General features: G+C 49.1%; 1 protein-coding gene across 2 annotated transcripts in view; it reads left to right on the top strand.

Annotated features, from left to right (window-relative positions):
* Positions 1-17965, top strand: part of LOC116952487 (glypican-6-like) — a 159416-nt gene that overhangs the window by 73383 nt on the left and 68068 nt on the right. For both annotated transcript variants that reach the window (XM_032971873.2, XM_032971874.2), the window contains exons 3-4: positions 13223-13377; positions 17304-17540. In XM_032971873.2, the coding sequence (XP_032827764.2) occupies positions 13223-13377; positions 17304-17540 (392 nt within the window). The remainder of the gene's footprint in view (positions 1-13222; positions 13378-17303; positions 17541-17965) is intronic.

The following is a 17965-nucleotide window of genomic DNA, read 5'->3' as shown; positions in this document are numbered from 1 at the left end:
CGCTCAACTGATTTGGAGTGAGGCCTCTGCTGTTAAACTGGAGCCGGCCTTAAGCACACTGCCCAGGTATGGGAAACTCTCCACTCTCTCCACAACTGCCCCATCACCGATTGGGAGTTGTGGGGTGGAGTGTCCGATGGTACAAAATACCCAGACAGGTGCTTAGTTTTGGTGGGGCTGATGGTAAGGCCCCATCTCTTAGTGGCACGCTCCAGTCTCAGCAGCAGCGTCTCCATCTCCTCCTCTGAATGAGCAGCTATTACCAAATCATCGGCATACATAACGTGTTTGAGCAATAGGGAGCCATCCCTTGACCGCACCCAGGCATCGATCAGCCTCCCATTATATCTGTACCAAATGGAGATTCCCCCGGTACAGCTATTGAAGGCTTCAGAAACTACGTGGTCAAAATAGATGTTAAATAATGTGGGAGCCAGAGGACATCCCTGTCGCACCCCAAGGTGTACAGGGAATGGCTCTGACTCCTGGCCACGTAGTTTTACCCGGGCCTGCTCACCATCATGAAGGTCCTTAATGATCGTGATCAGAGGGTCAGGGACTCCAAAAGCACGAAGAACAACCCAGAGCCCAGGCTACTGATGGTATCATAGGCCTTGACCAGGTCAATAAAGCAGAGATGTAGGTCTTGTTAGAATTCCCTACACCTCTGCTGTAGCAGACGGACAGAAAATATGGCATCTGTGCAGGACCGCCCTGTCCTGAAACCGCATTGGGGCTCCGCAAGCCTCTCCTCAGCGTGCCTGGCAAGGCGATGTTGAATAATCCTTGCCAGGACCTTTCCCGGCACACTGAGGAGTGAGATGCCCCTGGAGTTGTTACAGTCTGTGCGGTCCCCCTTCTTAAAGAGGGGGACCACCGGGGCATCCTTCTAATCCTGCGGAACCCGTCCAGTGGTCCAGACTGTTGTTATGATGTCATATAGGGCAGTCTGTGAACAAACGCCACCCTCCCTCAGCATTTCGCTTGGGAGATCATCTCTGCCCGCTGCCTTTCCTGGTCTCAGACTCTGGATCGCCTTCAGTACTTCCTCAACCGATGGCACCTCAGCCAGCCACTCACAGGGGGTGACTTCTTCCAATATTTGAGGCACCGCAGCCTCAGCAGGGTCATCACACGTACACACACGCATATACACGCATTCACACACACGCACACAATAAGTTAAAATATCTGGCCAATCGTCTGCAAGTACAAAAGTCTCGGTCACATGGGCAGACATTCGGGCCACTCATCGTGAAACGTTTTTACATTTTTTTTCACGAGAGCTCTACTAAAATAGCCGGCACGGGAAGCGGCAAGCGCAGCGACACAACAAATAAAAACACAACAAATAAAAACACAACAAATAAAAATCACAACAAATAAAAACACAACAAATAAAAGCACAACAAATAAAAACAACAAATAAAAACACAACAAATAACACAACAAATAAAAACACATCAAATAAAAACACAACAAATAAAAAACACAACAAATAAAAAACACAATAAAAAAATCTCGACGCTGGAGCCCTTAAGGGCCACCGCTGCAGTTCGCACGCAGGGGCCACGTGGGATGGGGCCACGGGGGAGAGACAATGCCAGTCTCACGCGCCAAGTGTCAAACAAAAAGACAAAGATCCCCCGTGTAGCCTTGACAGACTGTTGGGGCAAGTGCTGTTAGTGAGCACCTCATGAAGGCTGGCACGGCACACGAGGGGGTGGGTGTCCAACACCGCCTTTGTCTCCCCAGTGGCGATAATCACATCACACCAGGTACTCATTTGAGACTGAATCGATCATTTGAGACTGAATCGACCAGATAATCGTCACCGATGTTGGCCGTGAGCGGGAATCGAACCCGGGTCGCCAGGTGCGTAGCGCAGCGTAGCGCTAACCGCTACACCACCACTCAAGTGACACACACACGCATTCACCCACACACATGCAATGGATCCGAGGTGTTAATATTTTATTGAGGTTATTTAAGACGGCGGCGTGTGTCTCTGTGTGTGTCTCTGTGTGTGTCTATGTGTGTACCTATGTGTGTGTCGCTTTGTGTGTCTATGTGTGTGTCTCTATGTGTGTTTCTGTGTGTGTCGCTGTGTGTGTCTCTGTGTGTATCTATGTGTGTGTCGCTGTGTGTGTCTCTGTGTGTGTCTCTGTGTGTGTCGCTGTGTGTGTCTATATGTGTGTCTCTGTGTGTGTCTCTGTGTGTGTCTATGTGTGTCTCTGTGTGTGTTTCTGTGTGTGTCGCTGTGTGTGTCTCTGTGTGTGTCTATGTGTGTGTCTCTGTGTGTGTCTGTGTGTGTCTGTGTGTGTCTATGTGTGTGTCTCTGTGTGTGTCGCTGTGTGTGTCTCTGTGTGTCTCTGTGTGTGTCTCTGTGTGTGTCTCTGTATGTGTCTATGTGTGTGTCTCTGTGTGTGTCTATGTGTGTGTCTCTGTGTGTATCTCTGTGTGTGTCTCTGTGTGTTTCTGTGTGTGTCTCTGTGTGTGTCTGTGTGTGTCTCTGTATGTGTCTATGTGTGTGTCTATGTGTGTGTCTCTGTGTGTGTCTCTATGTGTGTGTGAGTGGGGAGCGGTAGTCTCGTGGTTAGCACTACGAACCCGGTGACCCGAATTCAATTCCCGCTCACGGCCAACACCGGTGGCGATTATCTGAACCGGTTCTGGGCTTCCCTTAGGTCGACTCAGCCTCAAATGAGTGCCTGGTGCAGTGTGTAAACATCGCCACTGGGGAGACAAAGGTGGCCGGGCATGGTGATGGCCACTCACCCTCTCGTGTGCCATGCCGTCCTTCATAGGTGCTTGTTAACAGGACTTGCCGCAAAAGTCACTTGAGGCTATACGGTGGGATCTTGGTCTTTGTTTTGTATTCGTGTTGTAGCAAGAGTCACATATGGGTGGAGTGGCAGCTCGATTCCCAGCTGTGGGTAACGTCAGTGGCGAGTGACACCTGAACCAGTTCTGAACCCCCCTGCCTCGCCATCATGAACTGACCATTGTGGTGAAGTATGGTGACTACCTCCATTACCGACATTGCATAATAAGGCCTTCATCCAGCAGTGGAGTGACAGAGCGGCAGTACATTTTGATTATTTTATTTCTGAGATCACTGTCTCTTTTGAATGGTCAAAGATCGATGTCTACAATAACTTGGATGTTAAAGATCCACGTGGCATCATCGTTCATGTTCGCGGGGACACATTCCATCGGCGAACACAGTCACCAAGTAAAAGTTCAATTTCTGAAATATATTTGATTACCAACATCTCCCTTGCGCAAACGCCAAATGTTATAATCGAGTGTTTTATCTGGCGAATTAAAGTGCTGGGTTGAGTGGTGGTGATTGGGATTGGGACACTGTCCTGTCATCGTCAGTGCACGCCCTGAGCACGTACAATTCCGCTTGGGGAGGTTTCATTATTCAAGGCTCAGTTTGGAATCTGTCGCCTTACTCCGCGGTCCTGCGCGCTGCTCCACGAATCCGGCCACCCGAGTTCGATTCCCACCCAGGGGCTGACATCGGCGAGGAGTTCCGAACCGGTCATGCTGCCAGCCTCGCCCCGTTCACCAACCCGCAACTGACCAGGATGGTGAAGTGTCGTAAAATCAATCCTCGTGTGACAATTGTTCCACGATACGGAGAACCACAACGCAACATGGGGGGGGGGGGGCGGGGCGGGGAGGGGGGTAACATTCACAATTGGCACCTGAAACCCCTTGCCCACGTGACAGTGTGGTTTGTTTGGCCGTGTCGGGTGGTGGAGGGGTCTTGCGGCAGGACCGTAACGACGTGGCCCAACGCAAACATCACCTGCGGGGGGGGGGGGGGCTACGCGTCAAAATATAGGACATCATACCAAATTTTAAGGGCAAAATAAATGGCATCATATCAACATTTTAAGGGCAAAATGAAGGACAGTCTACCCAAATTTGGAGGGCAAAATGAAGCGCATCGTACCAACATTTGAAGGGCAAACTGGCAGGGTGGAAACGAGTCTACGAGCCTCATCGTCGCGAAAGGTAATTAATTCCACATCGTCCTCCCGATACCAATCTTGCCGTCTTAAAAAAAAAATCACTGTTGCTAAGCGGAGCGGAAAGTGGCAGCCGCCGAGTACGACGAGTGAGGAATGTAGGTGAGAGGTGACGGGATCACTCGGGCTGCGTGATGTCAGGGAGCGAGGGAGGGGAGCATCGCGGGGAGAAATGCCGCATCCTGCAGTGGCAGAGAACGACGGGAGAGTGACTCCAGCAATGGTAGCAGCAGTAGTAGAGAGACAGGGAGGTGACGGTGACGATGGGAGAGTGGCTGCAGCAGTGGTAGCAGCAGTAGTAGAGAGACAGGGAGGTGACGGTGACGATGGGACAGTGGCTCCAGCAATGGTAGCAGCAGTAGTAGAGAGACAGGGAGGTGACGGTGACAATGGGAGAGTGGCTGCAGCAATGGTAGCAGCAGTAGTAGAGAGACAGGGAGGTGACGATGGGACAGTGACTCCAGCAATGGTAGCAGCAGTAGTAGAGAGACAGGGAGGTGACGATGGGAGAGTGTTGTCCTTCGAGGATTCATGAATAATGAATCTGAATTCTGTTCAGTCGACCGGATTTGTACCAAGATCGCCATCCCTGATTTAGTGGCACAACGGTCGTCAGTGTCGGCTCCACACAGAGGCACCCCCCCCCGGCCCTCTTGGCACATCATCCGCTGCTACATTCACCAATCCCCAGCTCTGCTCGAGTCCAGGCACCCTCCGCGCCTCTACCCACGACCGTCGCACTCTCTACCTCTCTCCGTCTCCACGGAGTGAATAGATGGCGAGCGTGCCACCTTGACACAGCCCCCCCCCACGCCTCGGGAATCGTGGTGCTGCGCTCTGCCGAAATGTCTCAAAAGTACAAAACGCGAAGGTGTCGACAGACAGCCAGCCGCGTGCCTCCCGCCGCCTGTTTACAAACTGGCGGCTTCGCTGTTCACGGCAATGAGGACAAACGCGGCGGCAATTGCTTGCCGCCGCGTTGAGCTTTAATCATTCACAGGCTTGGTGCGTCCGTACGCCTGGGTGCCGGCCTGGGTGCCGGCCTGGGTGCCTGGCTGGGTGCCGGCCTAGGTGCCTGGGTGGCCTGCCTGCCCGGGTGCCTGCCTGAGTGGCATGCCTGGGTGGCCTGCCTGGGTGCCTGCCTGGGTGCCTGCCTGAGTGGCATGCCTGGGTGCCTGCCTGGGTGCCTGTCTGGGTGCCTGCCTGGGTGGCCTGCCTGGGTGCCTGCCTGAGTGGCATGCCTGGGTGGCCTGCCTGGGTGCCTGCCTGGGTGCCTGTCTGGGTGGTCTGCCTGGGTGCCTGCCTGCGTGTAAATGCACTCGGTAACAGACGCGCTCGTGGCTGTACAAAGCCATCGGCTGTTCACGGCATAAAGAAGAATCTGGCGCACGAGCGGATTCTGTGAGGCTTTGCGGTGTGCGTGTTGATTGTTGTCCTTGCGAGCATGTAATGAGCGACGGTGCTTACGTGACCCTTCAGGTTCATCTGTGAGGCTCGGGGTTTTTGTCGCCAACATTTGGGCAATTCGCCGATCAGTGCGTTTTCTCCAGGGTGCGGCCCTGATAGCAACGAGACGTTCTACTCGCGTTTGCATTGTATTGTATTGTGTTGTATTGTGTTGTATTGTGTTGTATTGTATTGTGTTGTATTGTATTGTGTTGTATTGTGTTGTATTGTATTGTGTTGTATTGTATTGTGTTGTATTGTATTGTGTTGTATTGTGTTGTATTGGGCCCCCACTCCGCGAGTCACCATGACCTTAGATTACAGACAGACAGACAGAGCTCGTGCATTGAGGATTTCGATTTTCGTTGTAAAGTATTACTCACAAATAGTACATCTCCCTCCTAAAGTATTACTCACAAATAGTACATCTCCCTCCTAAAGTATTACTCACAAATAGTACATTTCCCTCCTAAAGTATTACTCACAAATAGTGCATCTCCCTCCTAAAGTATTACTCACAAATAGTACATCTCCTAAAGTATTACTCACAAATAGTACATCTCCCTCCTAAAGTATTACTCACAAATAGTACATTTCCCTCCTAAAGTATTACTCACAAATAGTACATCTCCCTCCTAAAGTATTACTCGCAAATAGTACATCTCCCTCCTAAAGTATTACTCACAAATAGTACATCTCCTAAAGTATTACTCACAAATAGTACATCTCCCTCCTAAAGTATTACACACAAATAGTACATCTCCCTCCTAAAGTATTACTCACAAATAGTACATCTCCTAAAGTATTACTCACAAATAGTACATCTCCTAAAGTATTACTCACAAATAGTACATCTCCTAAAGTATTACTCACAAATAGTACATCTCCTAAAGTATTACTCACAAATAGTACATCTCCCTCCTAAAGAATTACTCACAAATAGTACATCTCCCTCCTAAAGTATTACTCACAAATAGTACATCTCCTAAAGTATTACTCACAAATAGTACATCTCCTAAAGTATTACTCACAAATAGTACATCTCCTAAAGTATTACTCACAAATAGTACATCTCCTAAAGTATTACTCACAAATAGTACATCTCCTAAAGTATTACTCACAAATAGTACATCTCCTAAAGTATTACTCACAAATAGTACATCTCCCTCCTAAAGAATTACTCACAAATAGTACATCTCCCTCCTAAAGTATTACTCACAAATAGTACATCTCCTAAAGTATTACTCACAAATAGTACATCTCTCTCCTAAAGAATTACTCACAAATAGTACATCTCCCTCCTAAAGTATTACTCACAAATAGTACCTCTCCCTCCTAAAGTATTACAAATAGTACATCTCCCTCCTAAAGTATTACTCACAAATAGTACATCTACCTCCTAAAGTATTACTCACAAATAGTGCATCTCCCTCCTAAAGTATTACTCACAAATAGTACATCTCCCTCCTAAAGTATTACTCACAAATAGTACATTTCCCTCCTAAAGTATTACTCACAAATAGTACATCTCCCTCCTAAAGTATTACTCACAAATAGTACATCTCCCTCCTAAAGTATTACTCACAAATAGTACATCTCCCTCCTAAAGTATTACTCACAAATAGTACATCTCCTAAAGTATTACTCACAAATAGTACATCTCCCTCCTAAAGTATTACACACAAATAGTACATCTCCCTCCTAAAGTATTACTCACAAATAGTACATCTCCTAAAGTATTACTCACAAATAGTACATCTCCTAAAGTATTACTCACAAATAGTACATCTCCTAAAGTATTACTCACAAATAGTACATCTCCTAAAGTATTACTCACAAATAGTACATCTCCCTCCTAAAGAATTACTCACAAATAGTACATCTCCCTCCTAAAGTATTACTCACAAATAGTACATCTCCTAAAGTATTACTCACAAATAGTACATCTCCTAAAGTATTACTCACAAATAGTACATCTCCTAAAGTATTACTCACAAATAGTACATCTCCTAAAGTATTACTCACAAATAGTACATCTCCTAAAGTATTACTCACAAATAGTACATCTCCTAAAGTATTACTCACAAATAGTACATCTCCCTCCTAAAGAATTACTCACAAATAGTACATCTCCCTCCTAAAGTATTACTCACAAATAGTACATCTCCCTCCTAAAGTATTACTCACAAATAGTACATCTCCTAAAGTATTACTCACAAATAGTACATCTCCCCCCTAAAGTATTACTCACAAATAGTACATCTCCCTCCTAAAGTATTACTCACAAATAGTGCATCTCCCTCCTAAAGTATTACTCACAAATAGTACCTCTCCCTCCTAAAGTATTACTCACAAATAGTACATCTCCCTCCTAAAGTATTACTCACAAATAGTACATCTCTCTCCTAAAGTATTACTCACAAATAGTACATCTCTCTCCTAAAGAATTACTCACAAATAGTACATCTCCCTCCTAAAGTATTACTCACAAATAGTACCTCTCCCTCCTAAAGTATTACAAATAGTACATCTCCCTCCTAAAGTATTACTCACAAATAGTACATCTACCTCCTAAAGTATTACTCACAAATAGTGCATCTCCCTCCTAAAGTATTACTCACAAATAGTACATCTCCCTCCTAAAGTATTACTCACAAATAGTACATTTCCCTCCTAAAGTATTACTCACAAATAGTACATCTCCCTCCTAAAGTATTACTCACAAATAGTACATCTCCCTCCTAAAGTATTACTCACAAATAGTACATCTCCCTCCTAAAGTATTACTCGCAAATAGTGCATCTCCCTCCTAAAGAATTACTCACAAATAGTACATCTCCCTCCTAAAGTATTACTCACAAATAGTACCTCTCCCTCCTAAAGTATTACTCACAAATAGTACCTCTCCCTCCTAAAGTATTACAAATAGTACATCTCCCTCCTAAAGTATTACTCACAAATAGTACATCTACCTCCTAAAGTATTACTCACAAATAGTGCATCTCCCTCCTAAAGTATTACTCACAAATAGTACATCTCCCTCCTAAAGTATTACTCACAAATAGTGCATCTCCCTCCTAAAGTATTACTCACAAATAGTACCTCTCCCTCCTAAAGTATTACTCACAAATAGTACATCTCCCTCCTAAAGTATTACTCACAAATAGTACATCTCCCTCCTAAAGTATTACTCACAAATAGTACATCTCTCTCCTAAAGTATTACTCACAAATAGTGCATCTCCCTCCTAAAGTATTACTCACAAATAGTGCATCTCCCTCCTAAAGTATTACTCACAAATAGTACATCTCCCTCCTAAAGTATTACACACAAATAGTACATCTCTCTCCTAAAGTATTACTCACAAATAGTACATCTCTCTCCTAAAGAATTACTCACAAATAGTACATCTCCCTCCTAAAGTATTACTCACAAATAGTACATCTCCCTCCTAAAGTATTACTCACAAATAGTACATTTCCCTCCTAAAGTATTACTCACAAATAGTACATCTCCCTCCTAAAGTATTACTCACAAATAGTACATCTCCCCCCTAAAGTATTACTCACAAATAGTACATCTCCCTCCTAAAGTATTACTCACAAATAGTACATATCCCTCCTAAAGTATTACTCGCAAATAGTGCATCTCCCTCCTAAAGTATTACTCGCAAATAGTGCATCTCCCTCCTAAAGTATTACTCGCAAATAGTGCATCTCCCTCCTAAAGAATTACTCACAAATAGTGCATCTCCCTCCTAAAGTATTACTCACAAATAGTACATCTCCCTCCTAAAGAATTACTCACAAATAGTGCATCTCCCTCCTAAAGTATTACTCGCAAATAGTGCATCTCCCTCCTATTTATGAAGTTCCCCATGCCCTCAGTGTCAACAGAAAACTGTTCCCTGTGCTATGAATAATGCCGCTCGTGGTGGCCGTGGTGGCGGTGGTGGCCGTGGTGGCGGTGGTGGCGGTGGTGGTCGTGGTGGCGGTGGTGGTCGTGGTGGCGGTGGTGGCCGTGGTGGCGGTGGTGGCGGTGGTGGTCGTGGTGGCGGTGGTGGTGGCGGTGGTGGTCGTGGTGGCGGTGGTGGCCGTGGTGGCGGTGGCCGTGGTGGCCTTGGTGGCCGTGGTGGCGGTGGTGGCCGTGGTGGTGGTGGCGGTGGTGGTCGTGGTGGCCGTGGTGGTCGTGGTGGCCGTGGTGGTGGCGGTGGTGGTGGCGGTGGCAGTGGCGATTCACGCCTGTGATCCAACACTGTATGGAGGCAAGGTTTGGTGCATTGGGCCCAAAATGAGTGGACCTCCCAAAGCGACTGAACTGTGAGGTGTCTACGTGACTCTACCGAGAGACGCAAAGAATAGCAAGCGGGGTGCGAACTCGCGCGTGTGAGACTCTGAGTGTTGTCCCCTTGGATCTGTGGGGTTTCCGCTGTAACTCTGGTTTACTCCCACATGCAACACACTCCATGCAACACACTTGTTTGCCCAGCACGCCGATGCAGTGTTGACACTCGGTGAGGCTCCTCCTTAGGATGACTCATGACATCATTGCTCCAATTACTTGGTCACGTTGCTTCTGATTTTTAAATGTATTCCTTCCGTCTGTAATGGGGGGTCACGACAATCCAATACGAAATGCAATTCTCACCTCAAGCTCTGTCGCTATCGAGGACCGCCCCTCTAGAAACGCGGCGACGCAGACGAAAGTGCCAACGAAGAGACATGGGGGGGGGGGGGGGCGGCAGCAGCCCTCAGGCCACGCGGGTCACCGGTCCGCCGTACGAACCGCAGCGTCGCCTCCACCGCCCCACCGGACGTGGCGATGTTCTTCGTCTTCTTCTCACTTCGTCTTCTTCTCACTTCGTCTTCTTCTCACTTCGTCTTCTTCGTCTTCTTATTCTTCTTCTCACTTCGTCTTCTTCTTCTCACTTCGTCTTCTTCGTCTTCTTCTTCGCACGGCCGACGCTGCTGTAAAGCAGCGACTGTGATTTTACGCTCAGATGGGTTGAGCCAGACGATTGCGTCAGCAGTAGCGGGCAGCGGTGAATCATCGCTGCCGTGATGACACCACCACCACCACCTCCTCCTCCTCCACCTCCTCCTCCTTCGTGTTTTGTGAATCGGCCCTTGAGCCTTCATCTGTGCCATGGCTCTGTTCTGGGTGACTGCAGTCAAACCCTGCCGGGAAGTTTTTTTTCTTCCATTTGTGCGTCAAATATCCGCATCTGCTGCCGCTGCCGCTGCCATGGTTTGTGTACGGAACGCGGGTTCACGAGTTGGCGGGGGGGGGCCGTAAGCTCCAGGGCGGAAGATCAAAGCCAGCGGATCCTTCCGTGTCATCTGCTCCTTCACAGGGACGTGTTTGTTTGTGACTGTTTGTTTGTGACTGTTTGTTTGTGACTGTTTGTTTGTGACTGTTTGTTTGTGACTGTTTGTTTGTGACTGTTTGTTTGTGACTGTTTGTTTGTGACTGTTTGTTTGTGACTGTTTGTTTGTGACTGTTTGTTTGTGACTGTTTGTTTGTGACTGTTTGTTTGTGACTGTTTGTTTGTGACTGTTTGTTTGTGACTGTTTGTTTGTGACTGTTTGTTTGTGACTGTTTGTTTGTGACTGTTTGTTTGTGACTGTTTGTTTGTGACTGTTTGTTTGTGACTGTTTGTTTGTGACTGTTTGTTTGTGACTGTTTGTTTGTGACTGTTTGTTTGTGACTGTTTGTTTGTGACTGTTTGTTTGTGACTGTTTGTTTGTGACTGTTTGTTTGTGACTGTTTGTTTGTGACTGTTTGTTTGTGACTGTTTGTTTGTGACTGTTTGTTTGTGACTGTTTGTTTGTGACTGTTTGTTTGTGACTGTTTGTTTGTGACTGTTTGTTTGTGACTGTTTGTTTGTGACTGTTTGTTTGTGACTGTTTGTTTGTGACTGTTTGTTTGTGACTGTTTGTTTGTGACTGTTTGTTTGTGACTGTTTGTTTGTGACTGTTTGTTTGTGACTGTTTGTTTGTGACTGTTTGTTTGTGACTGTTTGTTTGTGACTGTTTGTTTGTGACTGTTTGTTTGTGACTGTTTGTTTGTGACTGTTTGTTTGTGACTGTTTGTTTGTGACTGTTTGTTTGTGACTGTTTGTTTGTGACTGTTTGTTTGTGACTGTTTGTTTGTGACTGTTTGTTTGTGACTGTTTGTTTGTGACTGTTTGTTTGTGACTGTTTGTTTGTGACTGTTTGTTTGTGACTGTTTGTTTGTGACTGTTTGTTTGTGACTGTTTGTTTGTGACTGTTTGTTTGTGACTGTTTGTTTGTGACTGTTTGTTTGTGACTGTTTGTTTGTGACTGTTTGTTTGTGACTGTTTGTTTGTGACTGTTTGTTTGTGACTGTTTGTTTGTGACTGTTTGTTTGTGACTGTTTGTTTGTGACTGTTTGTTTGTGACTGTTTGTTTGTGACTGTTTGTTTGTGACTGTTTGTTTGTGACTGTTTGTTTGTGACTGTTTGTTTGTGACTGTTTGTTTGTGACTGTTTGTTTGTGACTGTTTGTTTGTGACTGTTTGTTTGTGACTGTTTGTTTGTGACTGTTTGTTTGTGACTGTTTGTTTGTGACTGTTTGTTTGTGACTGTTTGTTTGTGACTGTTTGTTTGTGACTGTTTGTTTGTGACTGTTTGTTTGTGACTGTTTGTTTGTGACTGTTTGTTTGTGACTGTTTGTTTGTGACTGTTTGTTTGTGACTGTTTGTTTGTGACTGTTTGTTTGTGACTGTTTGTTTGTGACTGTTTGTTTGTGACTGTTTGTTTGTGACTGTTTGTTTGTGACTGTTTGTTTGTGACTGTTTGTTTGTGACTGTTTGTTTGTGACTGTTTGTTTGTGACTGTTTGTTTGTGACTGTTTGTTTGTGACTGTTTGTTTGTGACTGTTTGTTTGTGACTGTTTGTTTGTGACTGTTTGTTTGTGACTGTTTGTTTGTGACTGTTTGTTTGTGACTGTTTGTTTGTGACTGTTTGTTTGTGACTGTTTGTTTGTGACTGTTTGTTTGTGACTGTTTGTTTGTGACTGTTTGTTTGTGACTGTTTGTTTGTGACTGTTTGTTTGTGACTGTTTGTTTGTGACTGTTTGTTTGTGACTGTTTGTTTGTGACTGTTTGTTTGTGACTGTTTGTTTGTGACTGTTTGTTTGTGACTGTTTGTTTGTGACTGTTTGTTTGTGACTGTTTGTTTGTGACTGTTTGTTTGTGACTGTTTGTTTGTGACTGTTTGTTTGTGACTGTTTGTTTGTGACTGTTTGTTTGTGACTGTTTGTTTGTGACTGTTTGTTTGTGACTGTTTGTTTGTGACTGTTTGTTTGTTTGTGACTTCTCGCGAACTCCTTGCGGCTGCTCGCGATGTTAACGCCGCTGTGCAGGGGGCGACGGTGGCGCCCGCGTGGGGAGCGGTGGCGCAGCGGTTAGCGCCACGCCGCGCTACGAACCCGGCGGCCGGAGTTCGATTCCCGCCCGCGGCCAACGCAGGTGACGATTACCTGAACCGGTCCTGGGCCTCCCCTAGGTCGACTCGGCATCACGTGAGTACCCGTTGCGGTGTGTAAAAACATCGCCACCGGGGAGACAAAGGCGGCCGGGCGCGGTGCTGGCCACCCACCCCCATCGTGTGCCGTGCCGGCCTTCACAAGCGCTGCTGCTCGCTAACAGCGCTTGCCCCTGCAGTCTGTTAAGGCTACACGGGGGACCTTTGTCTTTGTGGGCGTGTGCAGAGTTTTTCAAGGAGCTGCTGGAGAACTCCGAGCGCTCGCTACACTCCATGTTCTCCCGCACGTACGGCGTCCTCTACGTCAAGCACCTGCACCTCTTCTCCGACCTCTTCAAGGACCTGCGGCGCTACTACGAGGGCGCCGGCGCCAACCTGCAGGTGTGGACCCCCGCTCGCCAGCGCCCCCCCCCCCCACCCGCCCCAAAGACAAAGATCCCCCGGACAGTCTTAACAGACTTTTGGGGCAAGTGCTGTTAGCGAGTAGCACCGATGGAGGCCGGCACGGCACACGAGGGGGGTGGGTGGCCAGCACCACGCCCGGCCGCCTTTGTCTCCCCAGTCGTAATGTTTTTACACGCCGCACCAGGTACTCATTTGAGGCCGAGTCGACCTAGGGGAGGCCCAGGACCGGTTCAGACAATCGTCAACGGTGTTGGACGTGAGCGTGAATCGAACTCAGGTCATTGGGTTCGTAGCGCAGCGCTCACCGCTACACCACCCCCCCCCCCCCTGCATTAACAAGGCACTCACCGTACCTGGTGGCGAGCCCAAGGTGGCGAGGGTGGTGGTGGTGGTCACCCCCTCCCCCGCCCCTGGTGGTGCTGTTTATAGTTACCAGACACGAGACGTGTTGTCCAGTCACAGGGTTGAGTTGCCCGTTTGATTATCAAGGTCCCCGCATTGACAGCCGACCAAGCGTGCTAAACTTAGAAACGCAGCGTTGGTGCCAGGTCAAGACATTTCCCCCCCAATGCCCGATCAGTGCGCCTCTCGGCCGCCCGCAGTGAGGCACTGAACGTCGCCCGGCGCCGTGGGTTGCCACCCGTCACGGTTACCCCAGGATCGTCCTCTCGTTGCGGAGGAGGCAGCCGCCGCCGCCGTTAGGGAATCTGGAAGTCTTCCCGGGACGTCAAGAGTCCGGAGCACAATGACGACACGCCGGCTCGAGACACAGAGCCTGCCCCACGCAGGCCTGTGCTCCTCCAGGGATATCTCCCTCTCCTCCTCCTCCTCCTCCCTCTCCTCCTCCCTCTCCTCCTCCCTCTCCTCCTCCCTCTCCTCCTCCTCCCTCTCCTCCTCCTCCCTCTCCTCCTCCCTCTCCTCCTCCCTCTCCTCCTCATCCTCCCTCTCCTCCTCCTCCCTCTCCTCCTCCCTCTCCTCCTCATCCTCCCTCTCCTCCTCCCTCTCCTCCTCCCTCTCCTCCTCCTCCCTCTCCTCCTCCCTCTCCTCCTCATCCTCCCTCTCCTCCTCCTCCTCCCTCTCCTCCTCCTCCTCCCTCTCCTCCTCCCTCTCCTCATCCTCCCTCTCCTCCTCCCTCTCCTCCTCCCTCTCCTCCTCCCTCTCCTCCTCCTCCCTCTCCTCCTCCCTCTCCTCCTCCTCCCTCTCCTCCTCCTCCCTCTCCTCCTCCTCCCTCTCCTCCTCCTCCCTCTCCTCCTCCTCCCTCTCCTCCTCCCTCTCCTCCTCCTCCCTCTCCTCCTCCCTCTCCTCCTCCCTCTCCTCCTCCTCCCTCTCCTCCTCCTTCTCCCTCTCCTCCTCCTCCCTCTCCTCCTCCTCCCTCTCCTCCTCCTCCCTCTCCTCCTCCTCCCTCTCCTTCTCCTCCTCCTCCCTCTCCTCCTTCTTTCGGCCGTGACACTCGACTCTGAGCTGCCCGGCGTGGAGACGGCGGGGTCGTTGTGGAGCGGTGCGACTTCACCGGTGCTCGCGGACCAGAGAGGCTGCATAGCGGGGGGTGGGGGGGGGATTGAAGAGGGTGGCGCCCCTTCAGCCCCCCCCCCACACATTTCATTCCTCACCACTGCAAATAGTGCGACAGTGGTTCAATGCGGCTGTACACCGCACCCCTGGAGTGTGAACTTGTTTAACGTGGGGGGGGGGGGCGTCCAAGCACTCAAATTTGGGCTGGGGGGAGGGGCACGGTCAATGTTAAACCAACTTTAAACAAATGTTGAGCGCCGAACGGAATCAGTGACGATGCGATCACCTCTTTTGTTTATTGTGCCGTACGGACAGCTGCGCCGACGTGTTTTGACTTGACGATAAGAAGACAGGGCGGGGGGTGTGGGTGTTAACCGTCCCCCCCAGCCCCCACGCTACAGCACTGGTGTACATTCCACATTCGTCTGACAGGGGTCAGACGAATGTGGCTGTGACGGCGGGTGGGTTGTGGCGGAGGGAAGGAAGCTCGTGGTGGCGGCCCTGCTTTTTGGTCACCGTGCCCCTGCTCTGTTGACTCGGCAACGCGCAGCGGAACATCGCGTGATGGCGTTATCTCCGCATCTTGCCTCTTTGCCTTGGAGGCTTAAAAAAGAAACCCGTGGGCCTCTGTGCGTGATCTGCAAGTTTTGACTGACACGGCGAGCAGAACAATTTTAACTCCATGATCCACGGGACGACCTCTGTTCGCTTCCTCATTAATTGGTGCTGGTTCTATGAACGCCACGGTCGGTGGTGGACTGGGAGTTGTCCCTCTAACCCGAATTTAAACTCGCACCCTTTCGATTTTGGGTCAGGAGGTTCAGTTCAGTTCATGTATTTGGTATAGCCCTGTGAGCCATGCGGCTCTTGAATCGGGTGCAACCGCAACAAACAAAAACATGAACAAAAAAACATCTTAAAGTGACTACGCGCAACAGAAAAATCCAGGAAAAAACAGCAAAGTCTTCAAGAAAATTCTAGATTTGAAGCTTTCGTGACTGCAAGGATTCATGCTCTTTGGTTTTTTTCGGTAAAGTCACGTAGGTAAAAAAAAAAAGCACCGTATATCAACGCTGTGTCGAGCAAGCTGATGGATTCAACAAATAACACCACGATATTATATTTGTCTTTTTCCCCCATATGTTGGTAACTTTGGCGAAGAAAACAATCAGCTTGACTGTCCCCGGACAGACATCTCTGCGGCAGAACGAATGGGAAAGTGCAGCGCCCCTCGGCTGGGTGAGAGGCGACTTTAAAAAGGATCTCGCGGGGGGTAGTTCTGCTGCATACGCATTCTCCGCGCCAAATTTCTAAACGTGGTCCCCTGATGTGCGTCGGTTCTGAATGGGGCCTTCCTGGTACGTCTCTTTCTCCAAAACGACGCACCGCCGATGGCAAAACTATAAGGAATCTGAGTGGACATACAAAGTGGAATCAAATTGAACAAAAAAAAAGAGAGGATAATCGTCGTTTTTTTTGGCAACGGATTTTTTTTATATATATACATTTTTTTTGTTATTTGAAAAGAAAATATTCCGCATTCTAATAATAGTAATAAGCGCCGCGCTGGCTTTGAACATCTGATAATAAGGCACAAAATCAGACTGCAATGGAGACTTGGTGGCGTTGCAATATTAATGCCGCTCATGCGCACCCTAATTGTGATCTTATCTCTGCGCTCAAAGCCCTGCGGGGGGAAGGGAAACCTCCAGTGAGAAAACTTGGCCCTGTGCTCCAAGAGACAAAGAACCGTCTCTCTTTTTTTTGTACGTATTACCTAAATGCTCGCAGTGATATCTATCGATCTACGTTGAGCTCGTTCACAAAGGGGAGCACTGTTACGGTTTTACTTAGGGGCCGTGGGCGAGTGGCAGCTCGTGGTGGCCACCACTGCTGCCGTTGCTGCGGAGCTGTGGCTCAATGGCAATCTTTGTTGAGCCCGGAGAGAGCTCCAGCGAGTCCCAGGGATGATTTTGAAGACGGGTCCAGACGTTTTGGGGCGTTTGGGACCGTTCTCTAGGAGCGCTCGTTCACGTCCGCGGGAGGAATTCCCAGCATCCGGGAGAGAGCTCGCGGACAATGCAGCAGTGGCAGTGACACTGAAACGCCGTACAAGATGGGACAAGCACCCTTCTTTCCTCGACAAAGACACCCGGCTGCCCCTGTGGATGGCCGTGTGGTGCACGCCGTGTCTCCATCGCCCCTGCGATCCACAAGTCCCACAGCATCAATGATGATGATGATGATGATACAAATTATGGTAATAATGACTGAAAACAATGATGTTGCTTACGATGAGTACGATGATGATTCTTACGATGGTGTTAATGACTGATGACGATGATGACGACGGCGGCGGTGACGGTGACGCGGCGTGGCTCCTCCCGCAGGAGTCGCTCACCGAGTTCTGGTCGCGCCTGCTCGAGCGGATATTCGCGCTGCTGCACCCGCACTACGAGCTCTCCGAGTCGTACCTCGAGTGCGTGAGCAAGAACTCGGACGAGCTTCGTCCCTTCGGCGACGTCCCGCGCAAGCTGCGGCCCCAGCTGACGCGCGCCCTCGTGGCGGCACGCGCCTTCACGCAGGGCCTGGCCCTGGCCCGCGACACGGCGGCCCGCGTCGCCAAGGTCAGCAGCGAGCACGCGCCCCGCCCCTCTCTCTGACCTCTCTCTGACCTCTCGCACCTCTCTCTGACCTCTCTCTGACCTCTCTCTGACCTCTCACATTTCTCTCTGACCTCTCACACCTCTCTCTGACCTCTCTCTGACCTCACTCACACCTCTCTCTGACCTCTCTCTGACCTCTCACACCTCTCTCTGACCTCTCTCTGACCTCTCTCTGACCTCTCACACCTCTCTCTGACCTCTCTCTGACCACACTCACACTTCTCTCTGACCTCTCTCTCTCTCATCTCTCACTTCTCTGACCTCTCTCGTTAACGCCGCCGCTTTTAAAGGAAAATCACCATAGAACAAGCAAAGTTGCATGTGTATGTATATGTTTATATTTGTTTTCCTTTGAAGGCCACGGCGTTGCCGTTGACACCCGTGGT

The sequence above is a fragment of the Petromyzon marinus genome, chromosome 47 (genome assembly GCF_048934315.1).
Source record: "Petromyzon marinus isolate PM22_M1 ecotype Great Lakes invasive population chromosome 47, UKy_Petmar_22M1.pri1.0, whole genome shotgun sequence".
Lineage (NCBI taxonomy): Eukaryota > Metazoa > Chordata > Hyperoartia > Petromyzontiformes > Petromyzontidae > Petromyzon > Petromyzon marinus.
The sequence above is the reverse complement of the archived record's forward strand: the minus strand, read 5'-3'. Positions and strand labels throughout refer to the sequence as shown.